This window comes from Aphelocoma coerulescens, chromosome 11, assembly GCF_041296385.1.
Source record: "Aphelocoma coerulescens isolate FSJ_1873_10779 chromosome 11, UR_Acoe_1.0, whole genome shotgun sequence".
Classification (NCBI taxonomy): domain Eukaryota; kingdom Metazoa; phylum Chordata; class Aves; order Passeriformes; family Corvidae; genus Aphelocoma; species Aphelocoma coerulescens.
The window spans coordinates 13,948,304-13,970,442 of NC_091025.1; the positions used below are offsets into that span (position 1 = coordinate 13,948,304).

Below are 22,139 nucleotides of genomic sequence, written 5' to 3' on the forward strand. Positions count from 1 at the left end.
CTGGGAACATTTAGAAAGTATATGATGGATATAATTGGATTTTACTGCAATGATTGTGTGAACAATACCGTGTAAAGTAAAAGCTATATTATATTTCATGGTTCTGATTTCAATCACTCTTTTTCAAAATTAGACTATTTTGCAATAATATTGTTTCATCTGTCTTCTGCATGACAAGTAAGTACTAAGAAATCCAACCCTTTGAAAAATTTCCCTCAGGGTAAGAGTCTTTCCCTTATTTTCTGTTTCTTAGATTTTTCCAAACCTTCAGCAAGTAAGAGTAACTAAGTAGACATGTGCATGTTGTTTGGTGTGAGGGTCCAAGTGTGTTTCATTTCAGGTTTGAGTTAGCAGCAGGTGTTGCAGATGATGATTTAGTTCAAAGCCATGGCCTACGCGGGTGGCACGCGCTGGGTGTGTGCAGTGACGGGCAGGACTGCCCCAGGCTTCTCAGCCATCTCTGGGATCCACACAACACCAACCTCACTGCACTTCTGCAGACATTTTGGGAGCTTCTCTAAACTGCCTGTGCTTTTTTGTAATCCCAAGGAAGCAGTCAAGTGTCAGACACGATTGCCATGTGGCAGGAATGTTGTTGATTACTGGATTGTGCTAGCAAGGGAGTCTTTCCATGGCAGGATATGAACTGTCATGGATCTCGTTCTGGTTCCTGAAACAGCTAAATTAAGGCTTGGGTGAGAGACATGTAAGATCTGTTAAGTGCTTTTGATGTTGCTGATAGTGATCCTTTAAGATGGCACCCCTCTGTCCTTTTGAAGGCACTGTCAGTTAGTTGACATATAAAATTACTTCTGACTTTTAAAATGACACTGATTTTTTCTGTAGCATTGAAATATTAACCCTGGCACTTCAGATTCTTGCTAACACTGGCACTTCAGCTAACTTGCAAAATTACCTTGATTTTAATTAAGATAAATTCCTATTTAGCACCTCTGCAGCACTTTGGAAAGTAAGTGCAGATGCATTCTATTTCTTGTCCTGGAGAAATTATACTTCGCATTTCTTTCGTACTTTCAGTTTGATACTTTAATCTTATCAAACAGTTCAGTATCTGGTGCTTCTGGGGAGATAGGAGGGGAATTAATCTTGAACTTGTAAATATCCATGAATAATAGAATTGTTCAAGTTGAAATGAACCTTGGGAGATCCAGCCTCCAGCTTTAAGCAGGAACAAACTGAATTCAGACCATGTTGTTTAGAGCTTTTTCCAGTCAGACTTTGAAAACTCCCAAGGACAAAGGCCCTGCAACTTCTCAGGGCCTCATTTGTAGTTTAATTTGGTTGTTTATCTCTAGTCAGAACCTCCCTTGTGTCAGTCTGACCATTTTCTCTTGCTCTTCTGCCATGTATCACAGTAGAGAGCCTGGCTCCATTTCGTCAGCTGGTTCCTTGCAGGCACTGCAAGATCCTGCCTAAATCTTCTGTTCTCCAAACAATCCCCATGCCCTCAGCCTGTCCTCTGAGGAAGTACTCAGTGCCCGACTATTTTGTCGACCCTTCTCTGAACACACTCAGTATTCTCAAATCCTTCTTGAACTGTGGGGCACAAAACTGGATGCAGAATGCAGATGCAGATGAACAAGTGCTGAATAAAGAGAACTCCTGGGTCATCCTGATGAGCAGGAGCACAGGCAGCAGCTCTGGTGCAGAGCTGGTTTGCTGCCCAAGCTGCTGTGCCCAGCTTTACCTTCCTGCTCACCAGGACCCTCCCCTCCCTCAGGAGGGCTGGCACTCAGCTGAGCACTGCAGGGCTTTACTCCCGGTGCAGGGTGTCTGTAGCTGAGTGTCAGTTTTGCCTATTCTTGCCCTTCTAGGTCCCCTCTGAATGGCCATCCTGTCCTGCAGCATACTGACAGTATCCAGCAGTTTGGTGTTGGCCACAAACCTAAAGAGGCTGCATCCATCCTCCAGTGTTACGATGTCTATTGCATTGCCTTGCAATTCCAGGGAAAAAAAATGAGACTCAGGATCTGATGGCCCTGGTGGTTTGGGCTTACCTACACTTAAAGATTTGTATAAATTCCAGGCAAGCCTGAATTTCAGTTAAGGGGTTCGTGAATGTCCCCATATGCTGGTTGTATTCTTACAACCTTAACTATATTTTCCTGTTCTGGAATAACTGAGTGCATAAGAAATACTTCAAATTATTTTTTTCATTTGGTGACAGAGTTAGGAAATAATCCTTATTTGTAAGTGGTTAAGAATCCTGATGAAGTGAAGAAGTGGCAGCTGTTTTACATAGAATTACATTGTTTAAGTAAATAAAATGGATTTATTTACCATGCTGTTCTTTTTTTTTGTTTTATTTTACAGTGGATTCCAGTCTTGCAAGACTTCAGAAATAAAGACACTGTCTGGGGCTTTGTACCATATCAAAATGACAAATCTTCAACAGAAATTTCATTTCCAATTACACTTCATATTGGAGATTACAATATGGATGGATACCCAGATGCACTTGCTATATTAAAGAACACTTCTGGAAGGTAGAGTATATGCAGACTTAGAAATAAAGCTATCAGATTAATGTTCAATCATCAGTCATAGAAATTACTAACTTTAGTGCATCTCATCCATTTTATCAAGTGAACAAGACTTTTGAACTCTGCTAACTGTTTCCCTTTGAACAGAAGCGTGCATTTACATGCTATATTCAGAATGCATAATTGCATAGGCTCAAACTGGGACTCTGGGTGGGGAATTGCATCAGGGACTGGAGTATGAGGCAGCATTTTAGGTACTCCTCCCAGAGCTCGGGCTGATTCTCTCCCTTTCCTTTCCCAAATAATCTTCTGTAAATTCCTGACTTCAGCTGTCAGTTCTGACTAGTAACACCAGGCTGCTGAGAGCTGGGGAACCTGGTCCGTGCTGTCACATGGAGTGAGCACTGACTGGTGACTCTGCTGAAAAATGCAATAGTGGTTTGCCCTTTTTGAGAACCAGGAATTTACCAGTGATTTTTTTACTGTCCAAGTCTAACTGAAAATAAATAACACACGCACCCCCAATCCCCCTAAAAAAGAAACTTCTAACCTTTCGTATAAAATTTTTCAGCATAATCTTCTCATCCTCCTTTTTTAAATTTTTTTTCCTCCTTACTTGCTTTCCCAATACTTTCTATTGCTACCATCTGGTGCTAGGTAGGAGAGGGCATGTGGGGATGCTCACAGGGAGACTGTTGTACACAGAGGAGTCAGTGATCCATGTAAGAGCTGACCTGAGTAGGTGCATTCCCGAGCTGTTCCGCAGGTGCTGCCGGATAAACGCAGCCGGCTGATCGCAACGGAGCAGCCTGTGGGCAGCTCTCACCTGGCACCTGGGGATGCTGCTGCTGGCATGTCCTTATCTTTACCTTGAAGTGTAGCAGCACGTTTGCATGTGAACATGCTTTTGCTTGACAGTGGGGATGATGAATAGGCTTGTTCACTTCGGAGAAAAACGGAGAGCCCTAGAGACCATGGTGTCAGTGAACCTCAGTACAGACAGGATATGTGCACGTATCCTGCAGTCTGTCTGTGCTGCACAACTGACTCTGCCAGCATCTGCAGAGATGGAAGATTATCTGTGCTATTCCCTTTTTCTTCATGTCATCACTTGTAAGAGGTATTTTAACGCATACTTTGTGGGGTCTTAATGTCTTCCTTACTTGACAAATACTTGCACTAATGCATTACAAAGCAGAGTAAGTGTCTCATACAGATGTATTTGTTATCTTCCTCTACATGCTATTTTGGATGAGCTTGCGTGCCGGTTCACAATTTGAATGAATACTCAATAAGGAAAACAAGTGAGGAGCTCACTTTGATGCTTCAGACAGTAAGAGAATTTGGTGCTGAAGTCCAAGAAGTCAATTCAGGTCTTCTAGTGGTTGCCTAAACATGAGTCACCCACTGACATTTTTGTGTTAGAGTTCTTCAGATAGTGACACACCTAAAAATGACCCAGTTTGAAGAGTAGTGTGCCTGTATTCAGCCTACATGATGTGATTCATGACAAGGCTGTGAGTAGCTGAGCTCTGTCTGTACCTCTGAGCCTTAAAATAACAGCAGAGCAGCTGTTTCTATTCAGACACGGCAGACAAGAAGGAGGTGATGCTGTTACTGCCCAGAACTTGCCAGGCAAAGTTAAAGCACTCAGGCCCTGAATGTCAGGTGTTTGACTCCAGACTTTCCTCAGCTAGGACTTTGCATCTTCTGTTCAGCAGTCATTGAATAAAGACTGCAGACAGTCTAGAGAGCAAACTAGAACCAGCCTTCCTTTTGCCAAAGGAACATGGTGACATGGGAACTGTAAAGTTGCTGTCTTTGCTTTTGCTTAAGCCTCAGAAATCTTGTGTTTTGAGCTGTACTATCATGTGTATCCTGATAGCTGGTGCACTTCAGAAGGGCTGCATGAAGATTTATGGAGTTCAGAAATGAACTTGAAGCTGTTTTAACTTTTAAGGGTCTTAGGAGCTTCTGTCCTCTGGCTGGTGTATAATTTACTGCAATGTAGTATCATGTAAAATCATTAAAGTGTTTGTAAATAGTTACTCCAGTAGAAGCCCAGAAGTTACATATGTCTTGGTGCAATGAACTACTGTGATACACTTTTATTCTCTTTGCTTCTGAATTTGTTTGCTTATTCAATTGAGTGCATTCAAAACTATTTTTAAACTCGACATCAAAGTTGAGTGACACAGTAAGGCATAAGGACTGAAGGTACTGGCAGATGATGTGACAAGCTATTAAAAAAAGGAGGTTCAGAAAATTGAGGAATTCTGGCAAAAACAAAGTAAGTAACCTAAAAATGAAGAAGTACATTGCGTGTTAACATTGTATATATCCAGTATTTACAGAAAAGTAATAGAAACATGCTTTGTAGTTTGGGATGGGAATGAAAGTCACTTTTTTTTGCACTCACTATGAAATGTCCCATTCAATATTAATTCATTGGTTCTGACAGACTTAAGCAAATACTTCCTTTTAAAATGTGTAACTGGATCACTGATTGGAGAGAATTAAAACAGTGTGGGAATTAAATTAAAAGCTGTCCTTAAATTAGAGCAAATTAAAATGAAAACCTTATTTAATCGATTTTAAACACTTCTGGATCAAGCTGTTTATTTCTTTCTCTGAAGCCTTTCATGCTACATCTAGAGATCTAATTTCAGTGATTGATTACTGTGATTAAATGATAAAAGCATTTTTGTAAACTCTTGACCTCAATCTGTGCTATCATTTAGGAAGCCTGGTTTCTACTTGCTGCCTGTAACATAAAGAAATTAAAGCAGGCAGAAACAATTCTGTTCATCTGAAAGTATACCAATACATGAAAATGGAAGAAAAGGATGAAAATCAATTATATGCTTCCATCACAATTCAGGAAAGTACTTTCAGATCAAATCCTTACAAATCCCTACAAAAGACTGAAATAAAGATACCATAGTTGGGTATAAGGTTGATTGACTGTCCTGCCCAGTGGGCACGCCAGGAAAATGGTCAGTAGCTTCAAGTATTGGCAGAACTGTTGTAAGACTCTGCTGTTTCATCTCCTGCTATTGATGCCTTTTCCTGGTCTTAAAATCAAGACTCAAACATGATTAGAAGGGAAAAAAGGATTTTACTTCTGTATTTATTTTAAGGATCCTTAGGTGCACTACATCCAGGTGGAACGTGCCAAAATGCACGCTGCAATGCACACTCCTGATAGATCAGGTGTAACATTATAGGTCTTACTAATTAGCATATCTATCAAAAATTCCCCAATGAGAGGCTTGAGTGAGCCCCCCTCCCCAGGGAACCTTCCCCTGGATGGTTCTATCTTAGTTTACAAAATGTGTTCTGGAGAGGACCTTGGGGTCTGGGGCTTTCTGATCCCTAACTATGAAGCTTCTAAGATGTTTAGTCTCCTAGCTTGACAAATAAGTTTAAGAATGTAGGCTAAAAACCACTAAAGATAAAAAAGTTATAAAAAGGTATATAAAAGGGGTATAAAAGAAAAGGTAAAAATCATCATGGCATCACCATAACCCCTTGATTTCAAATTACAGTGTGTAATATTCCGACAGTGTGGAGACATTCCTTACCAACAGCAAAAAAGGAATGTCATTTGTGGTTGCAGGTGTTGTGGGGGTTTGAACCTTTTGAGCCTTTATTAAGACTCAATGAATTCCAGCAGGTGAAGGTGCTAAATGCACTGTAGATCCTCACATGTTTGTCTATTCAGTCTGAATTCTTTTAACTTTTGACTTGAGTTAGAAACCTGCACATTAGAATTCAAGTCCACAGGTTTTTCTTCAGGGTAGATACATACATGAATTCTGTATTAGAAATTGTGTGTGTATATAGAATAATAATAGGTGAAGGGATTTTATCAGTAGTTAGTAATTGGTTCAGCTATACCTCCTATCTTGCCTAAATGAATTCATTTTTTCACATGCTGATTTTAAATTTACTCTGGTGACATTGGAAGTGTAAGTACTGCATGTGAGTTTATAAACATCTATCTTTCTCCCATTTAATTAGATGAAACAAATTTTGTTTGTTTCCAATTAGATGCTAGTAATTGGTATCTTGCATTGCAAATATGTAATCTTAAGTCTTTCAAATCCATTTTTATTCAAAGGGAATGTTTTTCATGGTCAAGTTGGCAATACTTTTATCTCTGACGCTGGTGATAACAGTAAAGACTGAAACTTGGATATAAAGAGCTGGATATGGAAAGTTGAATAAAAAACTTTTAAGTACGATAGACTTCTAGAAAGTTTTCTAGGTGTTCACACTCAGTTTGAAATTAATGTATATGTATTAATCCTTTATATGGAAGGACTTATTTGACCAAATTATCTCTTCCTAAATCATTATTAGTTGTCACTTGTCAAAAGGAAGGTTGGTTAGAGGACTTCTTTTAAAGGAAGGATTGATGAGCACCTTGTAATTGAGAAAATCTAAAAAACCAGAGGCAAATTCAGTTATTCTGAATGTCTGGAGTAAGATATTGATAATTTAGATGTCCCTGGTATTACTGTAAATGAACTAGCCTAAAACTGACAGTATGAGAGATGTATGAAATTAGCAGTAAATAATTAATTCTAATTGCAAAGGAATGTGTTAAATTAAAACTGAGATAAGTCTTCAGTCTTTTTTGGTGTTAAGCCTTGCTTATAGTTATTCAGCCTTATTAAATCTACCTTTCCTGCACAGATGACTTTGGTCAGAAGGTTCCAAATTGGCAAATAACATACTTGGAATAAAGTTAAATAGGTAGTGCATGATAAGCTGCAGCTGTGTATTGGTGCATATAGCTCAATATTTGAAGTGCTGCAAATGGTATGTTAGGGGCAATAGGCTGGTTTTAGTTCAGAGTTCTTGTGCTCTGTCTCTTGTAGCATTGAAGCTGAATTGTTTGGTATTGACTGTTACACGTTTGTAGAGCACTTCAGCATTGATTTTTTACATTTTACCATTACTGAAATGTCTTTCTTTATAGGCTTTCAAGGACATTGCTTTCTCATTTTAAGGATGCGGATTATTATCTTTGTTACAGGGAGATTCTTTCTGATGGGAAATCTTCAAAATTTGGTTCAAAATAATAGGTCATAAGCTTGCACTTATTTATGTAGCAGAAATGAGACATGGAAGTAGATACTTGGATTCTAGAGCTGCTTTTGTATGACAGGCCTAAATCATGTAAGGATTCAACTGGCAGCTCACAGGCCAAATCCAGATGTCTCCCAGGAACTACCTGAGCAGCTGAGGAGGCAGAGAACAGCTCGTTCTCTCCTGTCTGGAGACAGTCAGGGCCTCCAACTCCCTGTTGCTGCAGCATGGCCTGCACAGCAACATTTCTTCCTCACAGGCTGAGATGCAGCACATGGGACAGGGGATGCTACATCTATGAATTAATTAATTTCCTCTACAAGAGAGCTCTCCCACAGTGCACTTCTTGGGTTTTCAGCATCTGTTTAGGGTTTGAGTTTGCTTTTTTCTTCCTGCTGTTTGTCTTATGTTTCTTTTGTAGATACAGAAGAGTGAAGGAAAGTGGCATTTCCATACTCAGTGGCACTTTGATTAATGTTTTCCTTTTTTCTCGGTTGCAAGGAAAGAAAATAAAAAAGGTTCCTGTAGTAAATAAACTTCTTTTGTCTATCCATTAACAAGGCTTCTAGTTTAGACTTGAGCAGTGTGCAGAGTGTAATGCAAACCTGATAGTCTTTTGTCTTTAATTATCATCTAAGTAACTTCTGACAATTAAAAAAATCTGAACTGAAAGAGTCTTTGTAAAAGTTTGTCCAAATTTTAAATAGCTATGTTGAGATGAGGAAAAAGAGAAATTGAAACGATCTGCTTAGCTCAGCTTGTCACCTTATCTTGTAGTTGGCTGTTCTGATATGATACTTAGGTAATACATGAAATGAATGTGAGCACTTAAGAATTTCACGTTGTGATTATGAGTTCTCCGATACAGATAATGCAACACATGAAATATTGCAGATGACCTCATTTCCTTTTGGCCATACGTTAATTCAGTGGTTCCCTAAGGAGACGTGCCTTTGTGTGCCTGTGCATCCTGGATGCTGCTGAGACACAGAAAGCACCTCTCTGTCCCCACACAGCCAGCAGCGTGTTCAGGGTCACACTGAGGACGTGGTTCTGGCTGTTGCCCTGGGCTCTGACAGCTGAGCTGCCTTTACAGAACACTGCTCTGGCTCCTGGCTCTGCCCCCAGAAGGAGAGGAGGAAACTTCATCTGTTTCCATTGCCGAGGCAGTGAAGGATTCTAGCAGGCTCCCAGGATACAAACCTGCCTGAAGAGTTGGACTCAGGTTGGCAAAGTGTGAGGTTTTCCCAGTTCCAGAAGCATTGATACATTATCAGGGAGAGTGGGAACCTTGTGTCTCCCACTGACCCACAGGCACCTATTGGATACTCTTCAGAAGGGAGATTTTTCTACACTAGCTCTGGTACTCTGCGTAGTTTCTATGTTTCTTGTTTAGTATTGCAGCCTATCTTTGTGTTAGATGTCAGCAAGTGCCCAATTTGGTTTGTCTTGCCCAATTTTACTGCACTACTAGGTTGAGGTTTGTGTTTTATATTTTGCTTGAAACAGTGGAAAACATACAAATAGAGATGTGATTTAATATTAAATATATGTAAAACATGCAGTGTGTAAGAAAAAGTATTAATGGAGCTGGGATGGGAAGAAGCTGTCATGAAATAATGGAAAGGCATGGACATGTTTTAAATAGTGTTTAAGCTGAAGGACTGTGAAGGGGATTAAGAAAAATGGCAGATAAGTTCACTTGTACTTGATGGTTAATTAAGTTATTCCTGTTGATTTCAATCCATTTATTTAGTATATTCGTTGTTTTAAGTCAGTCATGACAATGATTGTAATTCTGTCTGTAATGTTCACATAAGTACCTATGGATTTTTCAAGCACCCAGTGGCTGCTATCTTTGTTTTTATTACATTAAACTCTAGAGCACTTAAACTATTTAATTACAATATTTTTAAAATTTCTATAATTTAGACTTTATCTCAAGTAAGTTGGTTTATATATTTATATATATATGTTTTACAGCAATCAACAAGCATTTTTACTAGAAAATGTCCCGTGCAACAACGTGAGCTGCAAGAGCGTGCGGCGCATGTTCAAGGTGTTCTGGGAGCTCTCGGATCTCAATCAGATCAAAGATGCCGTGGTAGCGACCTTCTTTGACATCTATGAGGATGTAAGTGCAGCTCCTCACCCCAGCAAACAGGGTCTGAGTGTGCCTGTGCCTGTCCCTGTGCCCTGCACAAACCTTGGCAGCCTTGGATTGTCCTGCTTAGCTGTGGATGGCCCTCTCTGTCCCAAACTGATTAGGATTATATTCATGTTTGGAAGATATTAAAATAAATAGTGAAAGTGTAAACTTTTCTGCACAGCATTTTTTTTCAAGAGTAAATAAGTATTCTAATGTAAACTTGGGATTTTTTTTCCTCTAGGGAATCTTGGATATCATTGTGCTAAGCAAAGGCTACTCCAACAAGGACTTTGCTATCCATACATTGAAAAATAACTTTGAAGCAGATGCCTATTTTGTTAAAGTTATTGGTAAGTTACCAATACGTAATCAAAATGGGATGTTGAGAAGAATGTGAATATTTGAACCTTTGCATATGAAAACATTATGGTACAGTTCTGTACCTCTGCCATATTGAGCCTGCTTTGCTGGAGTTGGTGCATGTGTCATGTGGGAATGATGCAGAATCCTCTTCAAAACAGGCTGGTTTCATTTCAGGGCCTCTGGTGTGGTGTGATTTGCTTACACTGCATGATCTATTCTGAGGGTCACTTTGCACCCCTGTGGGAGTCAGTTCTGTGTTTCCAGCCCAAATCTTACCCTGAGAGCACAGAGTGGCCATAAACACGGCCAGGGTGTGTGAATTAATGAGAGTTGGTTTAAAAGGCTTGAGTTAGATTAGGATGTTCATAATTAGATTTTTAAACTGCACGCCCTACTGTGCTCTTCAACTGCAAAGGTGTTGAGCTTTGAGCTCATTGTTTGTCTGTCTTCCTTGACTCTTTGAGAACGAGTAAAAAATGAGGCTCTATGGGAACCTATGAAGACAAAGCTCAATAGCAACGACCAGAGGTTCACCTTCAAAAGTTGTATTTGCCTTCACGTTACTTAAATGCATCCAATCCTCTGGAGTGCACATTCTGCACACCATAAGAGAACAGAACTGCAGCTACTGCTGGGGGCTGATGCAATTATTACTTTGTCCACAGCTTGAGCTCTGTTCTCATCGTGATAGTGTTTAATAATTTATCATATTGATGGAAGCCTTCTTTTAAATAATACCATATATCTGTAGAGTAATTCACAAAAGGATGCAGAAGATCCTCTGGAAAAATCTTACACTTCACAAAGCCATATCAGAATAATAACTGTGTGATATTTTAATGGGGAAGGGAGTAATTTGCAACATGCTTTTTGATTCACTCTGTGTAAATCTATCTTAAAAACTGGGGCAAGCCTTTTTTTAGCACCCTTTTAGGGTGTGAGTATTTTTGCATAGAAACCCCAGGAAATGGGAATTAATGAGTGTCTAAAAATACTTTTACTGTGATACAGGGGAAGGTATTTCAAACAAAATATGCTTTGTGTGAGTTAGTGTATCAATAAATGCATTGTGTTCACTTATTTGGCAAATGAGAACAGCTTTGTTCATTATAACTGATGTCAAATGTACTTGGTCAGGTAATTTGTTCCAGGAGTGAAACTGAACAGCAAATTTCAGTGTGCCCTTTTGCATCAAAATGGGGAGAGTTGGTTTCATTTGCATACTCACCTATGTGTAACAGATAAAATAAGCTTGTAGCTTTAAAAGTCTGATTGTAGATACATATAGTCTTCAAATTCTACTTTGCCACATGTTCATCTTAACTGTCCGGATTTTGGGGGGATTTGGACTGTATAAAATATTAGCTCTTACTGTATTTACAAATTTCAACATTTTTACATCACAAGTGAAGAATGAGAATTTAGAAATCTTGACAGTTGTTAATATTCACACACAAATTATTAGAAAAATTCCTTGGCTAGAGCAGTGCCATTTCTGACTCACATAGGGAATGATTCCTAATCAGACTGTGAACATCTTACATGCACCTTTCAGTATTTCCCTAGTCCCAAGCATTTTGTACCCTTAATTCTATGGACCCTCAAAGAAGATGGAAAATGCTTTTAAAAACTCCTTGTGGTTAGGATGACCTGCCCTTAAATCTGGTCCAAATCTTCATTGTCTGTCTGCCACACCTGCTTTGGGATACTATAATTCATGGAGAAGTAATGTTTTTCCCTGGCTTGTGTACCTGATACCTGTACTCTTCCCTGCCCATAGCCATTACTGGCCTGCTGCTCAACCAAACTGTTGTCATTAGAAGCCCAGATTTTGCATCAGAATGGACCTTAGATTATTGTATGTGTGTGGGTTTTGTTGTTTTGTTCTAATACTCAGTGTGACAGGATGTCCTGGCTTACAGAACAGATGGCTTTCACTGTCCCTCGTGTAGGTTTTCAACAGAGATTTCTGAATATAACTGATTTTTCGAACTAGTAAGTTTTAAACAAGTAATTGGAACAACTGTCACGGGCTTTAGATATTAATTAGCATTATATGCATCTGCTGATAATACTTTTGAATTAATAGAGTAAGTGGGTAATGGGATTTTTGCTTGTTACAGCTTTTGTGAATTGCTTTAAATCAAGTTCCAAAATTATGCCTTGTATAGAAGGAAAAGCCTTTATGTTTTTATCAATTAAAACAGTAAAGCTGAATCTCTGCCAGTGTTTTAAATGGTTAGAAATTAAGAATAATGAATAAAATGTATAGTTCACTATTTTAAAAATGTTTTAATTTGGAATTTTTCTAAGTGGCAAATCTGTCCTTTTGCAGATGGTTAACCAGTAAGGTGGGATAAAACATGAATTTCTGCCAAGTATGCTTCCAACAGATTAGGAAATGTTATACATTAACATAAATCACAGAGAAGATACTTGTTTTCTTTGTGTTTTAATGGCTACCTGACACTATCACTAGACTTCACCAGATTTCAAAGGTGGTGCTTCTAAGATGGTTTGGGAACATAAACACAACAAGCTCACTTTTTGTTCTTGCAGTTCTCAGCGGCCTCTGTTCTAATGACTGTCCTCGGAAAATAACAGTAAGTGTAACTATGGCTTTGTTTAGTATTTAGCTTCAAATAAGCTGAAGTCTAATTATACCAAAAGCTTTCAACATATTAAAAGAGTTATCAACTGGAAGAATGTGTAATCCAAATCATGACTGGCCAACTTGTGCTGCTTGTGTGACCCATAACTTTGGGCAGCTGCTGCTTAGAGCTGGCATCAATTGAGTGATTGTGCAGGAGCTTTGTTACCTGGCACTGGGGGCCGGGATATACCAGAGACAAGAGGAACTTGGGTTCCTGTGAATTGTGCCAAGTCTTGGTGGGCACTTAGAAAGTCCAGGCAAAACTGACAGTGGGGCAGATCCAGCCATGGAGCCACTTCTGGCTAAATTCCAGCAGTGGGCACAGCCAAAGAAGGAAGTGCACTGGGCTCTGATGGTTCTGCGGACAGGTCCATACACATGTGCTGTTTTCTCTTTAGATTACTTTATTTATCTCCAGAGATCCTGCAACTCACCCACCAAACTGCCAATTAGCAAATTGTTTAGCAATGCTCACAGTGAAAGTTGGCCTGAGAGAGGAACTTAGAGGAATCAGAGGCAGCAGTAGCACTTCAGCTCTGCAAAAATTTCACATTTAATTTTGACTTGAAAATAGAAAAACTGCTTCAAATGGGGCTAACCTTCACTTCAAGCCTATTTTGAAGACATGGGGTTTAATTTCTGTTATAAAATAATGAGGTTTAATAGTATCATTAACTCTATTACAAAAATGGAGGGTTTAAAAAGCAAATATTCACAGCAGATGTTGGTGAACATTTCATTATCGAGATCACTGAAACACTATTGCCTCCATTGTAATAGGAGTTCTCTGTCAGAAAGTAACATAAGGTACATTATGCCAGAGGACAGCTATGTGGTAGGAAAAAAAAATCTAAATTTCACCTTATTCACTCATCTTTCATAGATCCGCATTAGTATCACCTTTGTGGTCTCCTTACTTTTCATTCTAATCAGTTATTGTTTTCAGGCTTTGATCTCATCTGTCATCATTATCACTTACTCTTGTGGTTTAAACTTACTATTTTTTGAGGCATGGTGTGAAACATGTCATCATCTCTTTCAGTGTTCCTTCTGTAACTTACTTGAAAGCTCTCTGCTGGATTTGATGCCCTAATATCATCTTGAATTCAGCGCTAGGAAAAAAAAAAAAGAACAAATTTCTTTAAAATCTATTCTTGTAATTGTGTCTCATCCTTTCCCTTCCCCACCCCTTCCTACTTAGGTGCATTTGTTATGGTTCATCACTCAGTAATGCACAACTTCCTTGGATGTTTGGTTTTATTATTTTTCCTCATGACTGTATATTGATGTTTATGTACATTTCCTTCCTCAAGAAAATTTGCTTAAATTAAATACCAATACTCAACACATAACTGTTCACTTTCATGAATTAAATGAAACACCACTAAATAATGATAAAAAAGATGGAACTTGTGTAGTATTTTTCAGTTCAGAAATACCATCAAGATAGTGCATTTTCTCGGTATGAATGAATTCTGCTTTTTCAGAACATGCAGTCATTTCTTTGAATTTTTAGGGTTTTTTTATTTTAGTTGTAGCTTCCAAGGAAACATTAAACCTTTTGCCAGACGACTGAATAGTATTGCTTTCTTCATAGGAAACTAAACATTACTTAGCCAACTGATTACCCTGATTTTGAAAACTGATTTCCACATAATGCTATGACCAAAACAGTTGCAAGATTCTGAAGTTAAAATATAAAAAATAAATTATTAATGTAAAAACATTTTTCTTCAGTTTACTGTTTAATTACTATAGCTTTGTCTGTTCCTAAAATTTTGCCTTCCTTTTTCTTTGGTTTTTGTCCCTTGCAGCCCTTTGGAGTTAATCAGCCTGGTCCTTACATCATGTACACCACTGTAGATGCAAATGGGTACCTGAAAAATGGGTCAGGTAAGAGAAACTCACTGTGAGAATACCCAAGGCAGTCTGCCTGTGTATGTGCTTCTCAGCAACCTGAAGAGTTGGAAAGGTGACAGAGGGAAATGGGAATGGTTTCAATGGTGCCTTCAGTTTACAGTGCCAAACCCCCCACCGTTCTCTTCCTTCTTTACAGATTGCATTTTTATTACAAACACTGCAATTGCATTATTTTTTCATTTGTCCTGTGCCAGTTGGGTTTGAACAGTTGGCTGTATCTGAAAAATTGTTGGGTAAAATATCATCAGTTTGTGAAATAGCATAAGCTTCTAATTTCTTCCTAAGCAATTATGTTTTAAGAGACTGCAGTGGTCTTGAAATACCTGTACACAATCCTAGTAGCCAAACAACAAAGGATCAGGGTAATAGCACACACAGGATGTATTTGTCTGGAGTTGTTCACTACAACTGGCGGCGAACAAAATCAAATCCTGAGTAGCCTGAGGAAGCTGGAGAGGAAATGCCTGTGTCCTTTCAGGTAATACAGGAGCTACAGGTTCTCAATCATTAGGTAACAGGGTCAAAATCAAGGGGAAGGAATGCTTGGTGCAACTTGTATTGTAACTAAAGATTTAATGGCCTGAGATGGTGCAGATGCCACAGTTTGCAGGAGTCCAAAAACAAAGCAGCCAAAGAGAGAATAATCCATTAGGCCATGGTACAAGCAGTGCCTGATGTTAGAATATCCTGGGGTTTATGCTGCCTTCCTAGGTGTGTACTAGTGGCTCCTAGAAAATGAAGGAGACTGTACATAATGGTTTATTAGTCTCATTTATGACTGTTAATCTTAGGACTTATAATAGACTCACTTCTTGCTTAGGCAAAAAATCCAAAGCTCAAAAGCTGAACATGATCAGAGTATGAAGGTCCGTAAGTGCAGTCATCTGCATCTGTCACTCCAGTCTCAGATTTAAAAGAAAAACGTTCCAGTAGTTCACTGGGAAGACAGTATTCTGTATAACACTAACTTACATAAAAGCAATAATTTAGGGGGGAAAATGCCAACATGTTAAAGTCCTGGGTCAGTCTGAATCACTAGCAATGCTCTCACCATGAATAGTGTACTCAGGACTTAATTTCATCTGAAAAAAATTAAAGAGAAAGAAGCTGTCCTGAAATACAAACCAGATAGCTGCAAAAACATATCTCGATACCCTAGCACTTCTGTACTTGTACATGCTTAAATAAAGATATTTTTCTTCCTCTGTGTCATGGAGCAATGCTCACATCTTACAACTGTGTGGAATAAAACAAGCTTAAAATTTGGACCTATTTCATGTATCATTTTCCTTTTTTTGTCTCTCTCTTCCAAGAACAAAAGCAAATGCATTTTTCTTAAACATTTTTTTTAGGGTTTGCTGAGGTTGGTTGGTTGTGGCTTTGTTTGTTTGTTTGTTTGGGTTGGGGGGGCAGTTCTTCTAGAAATGCAGTGTTTTTACAACTTACTCTAAGAAACTGTTATCAAATGTGATTTAATACTGCTATATTCCCTTCACAGCTACCATATTTACCATAATAAAAACCTAACAGAGTCCAGGCATGATGAATTTCCCTTTCTGTTCTGACATTATGAAATAACAGTAATGAATTCCAAGTGCATTTATGACCCCAGCAGTATTGCAACAGGGAATTTTCTAATGCTGTCTTTGATCAGTTTCTCAACACTAAGTTAATAGATTTTTTTGAGTCTGTATAATTCCTGCAAGAACTTTTCAAAGTCATGTTTTCTGAGGGTATTACATTAAGTTTGTAGCTAGATTTTCTTATCTTGCAAGTGTTGCGTGTAAGATTCAGTAAATGTTCTAACTAGAAGTACTGGCCTACAGATTGTCTTGAAAAACAGCCCATTACATCACAATCCTCTTCTATTTGACTATCAAGAAATCATCAAGCAATACTCCTTATGTACTGGTAGGGAATACCAAACCCACATGGTATTTTTGGGCCATGTATAAACCTACAAAACATCTTTTCCACATTAAGTTTTTATTTATTTAGCATCAATATGCTATTTTAAAACAAATTTTCATCAACTTATTTGCCTTCCTTATATAATATTATGGGACAATGCATACTTGAAGCTTTTCATTATCTGAAAGGTGTAATGAGCTAATCAAAATTTTAAAAGAATTAATCCCTTTCCCAAGAGGTAACATGAGTGAAAACATAGTTCTTTTTCTGATGAAAACAAAATTCAGCATTCCCTTTTCGTGTCCCCCTCCAAAGCCAGCTGCTCTTATTTGTTGTCTTTATGGCTGCTCTCAGTGGGGGAACAGTTGTTGGCTGGACCACTGCAACCAGTGACATGAAGTTATCCCTCCAGCCCTGGGCTTAAGTAAATCATTAAGTACTCAAAGCCATGGCCCTCACTCTGCTTCTGATCTCCTAAATTCTGCAGGACTTTAGTTGTGAGTTACGGCATCTTTCATGTAGGCAATATTTGTGCAAATAGTAAAATAAAAAGGCCCATATGGCTGTCCTTATCTAATTCATTTAAAGGTTCTTTGATCTGCCAAGCCTTAATTACAGGAAATTTGCATAATTATGAGGGTTTTCTTAAAAACATTGTTAGAATTGTTCTGTCTCCTATTAACATTCCAGTATGTTGTTAAAAGATAGCAGAATAACAATTAGCATGTATTCTGCGCTCTTTTTTTCACATTGCTCAATTCACTTGTAATCTTACAAGGAATACTGTTAAATTAGCTACAAGGAATAGCAATTGCCAACATGGGCATTAGAATGGAGAAGTTCTGGGCCTTACATCTGCAGTTAATATCTCCTTAGACCTTCTCTTTCTGAGCGGAAAATCAACTGCAACAGCTTCTTCAAATATTTAAGGAATTTCATGCTTGAGATCAGACCAGGTCCAGTGTAAATCTGGGAGAAGTACACAAACTCAAATTTAAGTCATGCTTTCTGATCCATGTCCTGCAAACTGCCTTCTCCCTTTTCTTTTGGAGTTGTTATTTTTAAGGAGTTCCCACAGTTAAGTATGAGTGTCAGCCAGGATTTTCAGCTCTACATAGACATTTCCAGGCTTTTATTGGGAGAATATCTTCTGTGTTTCAGCCTGTGCTATGCACATCTGAATTGTCTCTTCTGAAGTAAAAATACGCTGATAGAGTTTGAAATAAATAGGCTCATACTTGCAGCTTGTGTCTACCAAACATATTCATTCTGTGGGCCAGGAACAAGGGGCAGTAAATATTTCAGGTTTCTTAAAAGCTCCATATCCATAGGAAGATGACAGGAGTAGCTTCACTGAATGGCTCATATGGATCAAGTCATAATTTGTTTAAGCATCTGTGTGAGTGAAGCTGTGTAGACTGATGGCCTTTGCAGTTCTCGTTACAGAGCCCTTTCATTTTGCTGGTTTTGCTTTGTTTTGTTTTAAACCTTCCATGGCAGAATGACCTTTCACATGCTGTGAAGTAGTGCCCTTCTGGTTTTTTGAAATCTGCTTACTCTTCCCTGTTGTTGCATTGAGTTCTCCTGCTGTTTAACTAAATTGAATTGTGAGGTGAACACAAATGTCTAGCAGCTATTATAGTCGTGAATTTAAACATAAACATTGCAATATGTACCCGAAAAAAAGCAAAATAAGCTTATTTTCAATGGCCATTTGACACTGGAAGGTTCATTGTGTAGAATTCCACTATACAGAAAGAAGTGTATTTGTGGAACAAGCTGGAATAATTTAATAATTGAATAGCTGGATTCTATTAAGAGGGATTTTCTGGTTGCTATAGGTGGGAATAGCCTGCTAGTATGTTTTTCTGTATAACTCTCTTTTGTTTAAAAATCTTACTTTAACTTGTAATATTGCTTGCAATATTACCAAACCTTGGATATGTGGGCATTACAAATGACACAGCTTCTGCCTGTCAGCAATATGATAATTTCATTGTTTGAGGGGTTTTAAAGAGTTAACCAATTTTACTTCTATAATTTTATGGTGTAAAGGTATTTTTCATAAAAATACATATTCTCATATAAATGCATCAGGTTTGGAGTTTGGGCTTGCAGAAGTATCCCAAGTGTTGGCAGCACAGCAATCATTGATGTCCCAAGAGTGCACTTTGAACTGCCTTTCCCATGTTACTGCTGGTATGCCAGAACCAGGTATTGCAGAAAAGGTTGCAAGGTGAAGCTGTGTACTGCATTAATCTGGAATTTCCTATTAGGTGGACTAAGGAAAAGAGGCAGCCAGCTGGGGAAAGCAGGGAGACACCCCCAGCCCTTAGAACACTGAAGTTACCATTGCATATTTTAAGCAGAAAAAGAATTCTTTGACCACTACATTTTTTTCCAACCAGTGACCTCCAAAGGCAGTAATAAAGGAACTGGAGTAAAGCTTTCAACTAAAGCCAAGCAAATCAATTTCTCCAACTTTCTATGAAGCTTCCAAGTTTGAAGTTGTTGCATTTTTGTTAGTTTGGGTTTTTTCCCTGAAGGCTTCTTCATAAATTCTTAGGCATATTCCATGGGTTTTTTATTACTATCAGTTAAATTCTCCCTTTCTCTTGCAGTAAGTGGTTCTGGCATATTTTCAAATAAAATAAGGAGCTGCCAGTTTCAAAAATTGGGGAAATACTCAGTGCAGTTTAGTCCAATACTGGTAATGGCTGCAGAGTGAACATCACTGCAGTGTCTCAGCTGTGCAGGGGAGTGACACACGGTCACTGTGAGATTGTACCAAAATCTTGAACTGCCTTTGTCTTGTTCCAGCTGTTGCCTGTGTGTTGTTCCCAGGTATGCAGCAATCGATGCAAGTTCTGCATGGCAGGCTTTGGACTAATTTTTACTTTTTCTAGGATGCATATGTTTGTCTAATCTATATAAAAAAAAGGTCATTGATGTGCTGACCTCAGTATTCAGGTAGGTGATGGTACTTACATGCAAGTCTGAGACTAAAGGATACACTTTTGGAATCCTAAGTAGTATTACTGAATTTTGAATTGCTCAGAATGGCTTTTAATTGACTAATTAAATGCAAATAATATTTTGTTAAGAAAAGCATAATAAAAAAACTTACAAGGAATGCTTCAGAAAACCACACGTTGAAATCAGATTTTCCATTAATATTTCAGTTCTGTGTGATCTCACATGTTCTGCTCTATTATTTCACAAAATAAGTTTATTTAACCTGATTGACCACTATCAGTATTGTGCATCTATTTCTGTAGGCTCAATGAGGCTGTTCCTAAATCCAGTATTACATGTTGTCAGTGCTGTTTAGACAAGAGAAAGCATTGCTTTTACATGTAAATGCAACCACCTTCCCCATAAAGTTAAATTCTTCAGCCTGAAATAAGCTGTTGAGGACATTTCAGTTCAGCTCAGGGTAGAACAGGCTACCCTTGGGTTTTCAGCAAGTTTATATCAGGATAATGGAAACAGAAGGAAAATTACTTAATTCAGGTATAAAAGAACAAGTACTGGATGTGTCAGAGACAACACATGGTTCTGGTTTTCAGACAACACTTTAGAAAGGTTAATGATACAAATTGCTTCCAATTTTATATGACAGACTTCAGAGGTAAGGAGATTGATTCCAAAAGGTCCAGAATGGTTTCTGAATATCAAACTCTGCAAAATCTTCTGAGGTTTAGCTGCCCAACATCATTAGCTTTTTCTTACAAATTTGATATCTGACAGGCTGAAACCACAGAAAAGCATAGCCTAAAATGTTGAGGATTTTACTCTGCCCAAGGTGTTTTGAAGCAATAAACTTAATGACTTAACGATCTAAAACAAGAATATGAACACCACCACTGGTACCAATACCATGGCCCATGATATCTGTGTGCTTCTAAATAGCATTTTTGAAATGAGAAGCTTAAGGCAAAAGACAATAGTATTGAATAGTCTTAAAAGTAGCATTAAAAAGAAATCATGTGTAGCATGGTCAGGAGAAGGTTTTTTAATTCTTGTTTATAGTAACAGTTCTACTGAGGAAGTAAAATAAACTGTGAAGCAACAGCCACTTCTTCCATCTTGCCTACACTGACTTCCAAAAACCTAAAGAAAAATTTTAATGTAAGAAATAAATCCCACTTTCCTCCTGGAAGATGCAAAACTATTTTCAAGTTTTTTTGGAACAAGTAGAAAGCTGTTACGAGTAGTTTCACAAGAGGGCAAATTGCTATGGTTGCTATTGAAATTTAATTTGAAATATTTTCATAAGCAAATTACTTACTGGTGACTGGGAACTTCAGATAATGTCAATGAACTGTTGACAGTACTCTCTGTAATTTCTCTTTTTATTTTTCATCTTGGTTCGGGGCTTTTATGTTTCTCAGGTGAGCAGTTGTCATTCTTAATTATTTGGTTGCAATTCTAAATGGAACTTTTCAGTAAGCATCAAACAGAATTTATGATAGATATAGGGTGAGGAAAGCAAGAGTCTCAAAGTTCTCGTGTGTTTAGTCAGCTTTAGTGTAAACTGGAACCTTCTACATGCTATCATCCTGCTTAGCTAACACGTCCCCATTTTAAAGGCAAATAAAAAAATAAGTATGTGCACACTTTCTGCCTGCTGTGTAGAAGAAAACATTCCTTTCTGACCTTTGCAAATGATCTGTTTACATCCTGAAGGTAAGATTTCATTATCCTTATCTTAGTAGGCACAAGAACCAGCATTAGTAGCCATGAAATTATGCAGTGCTTTAAGAATTCTAGCTGCAGTATGTGACTCTCTAACCTCTTTAAGGCTGACTGCACACAGTATATGACATTTTCTTTTATTCCCTTTAATTTAGTTGACATTCATTTCATTTGTAAGATGAAAGAAAAAAGCAATATCTTAGTTGCAGTCTTCTCATGATCCTAAATATTTCACTCAAAAGCAATTCTAAAAGCTTTTTGATGTTACAACAGTACCTTGTTCTTTTGGGGAAAGTCCTTCAGCATTAGTGAAACAAATTCTAAAAGAAAATCTTTTTTATGTTGCAGCATGATCAAGTAACACATCTGGTTTGTTTCTATAATGAAGTCAAATTAAATAAACCCACCTTTGCCAACTACTTGTATATTGGTAACTGGAGGTTGCAGATAGTATGTAATTTGAGAATTACTCCCATTTTAGATTTGAATGTTGACACCTAAAGATTGAGCAGTTTAGCCAAGATCATGTTAGGGAAGTCAGTGGCAAGGCAGGAACAGATTCAGGACTCAAATCCTATGCTGTCCTATTCTGTGTTATCTCAAGTTACTGGAAAAATCCCTGTTGTTAAAGAGAAAAGCTGCTCAGTCAGTGCTTTGTGCCACATCATCTGTAATCCAGAAATTTACCTAACAATGTGGACAGTACACCTTCTCACAATAGAGACCTGAAAGTACAAACCCAACTTAAATATTTCCTCATCTGCTTGCTCATTACATGGTTCTGGGTGGGGAAAAAGTAAATCTAAAATGTGTATAATCTTTAGGAAGACTGTTACTGTTTCTT

The 22,139-nt window shown here is 38.1% G+C and overlaps 1 protein-coding gene across 1 annotated transcript in view; it reads left to right on the forward strand.

Annotated features, from left to right (window-relative positions):
• The window catches only part of ITFG1 (integrin alpha FG-GAP repeat containing 1), a 72,169-nt gene that overhangs the window by 41,550 nt on the left and 8,480 nt on the right, over positions 1 to 22,139 (forward strand). Inside the window, exons 10-14 of the mRNA XM_069026767.1 lie at positions 2,335 to 2,507; positions 9,585 to 9,735; positions 9,992 to 10,100; positions 12,673 to 12,716; positions 14,581 to 14,659. Of these exons, the coding sequence (XP_068882868.1) occupies positions 2,335 to 2,507; positions 9,585 to 9,735; positions 9,992 to 10,100; positions 12,673 to 12,716; positions 14,581 to 14,659 (556 nt within the window). The remainder of the gene's footprint in view (positions 1 to 2,334; positions 2,508 to 9,584; positions 9,736 to 9,991; positions 10,101 to 12,672; positions 12,717 to 14,580; positions 14,660 to 22,139) is intronic.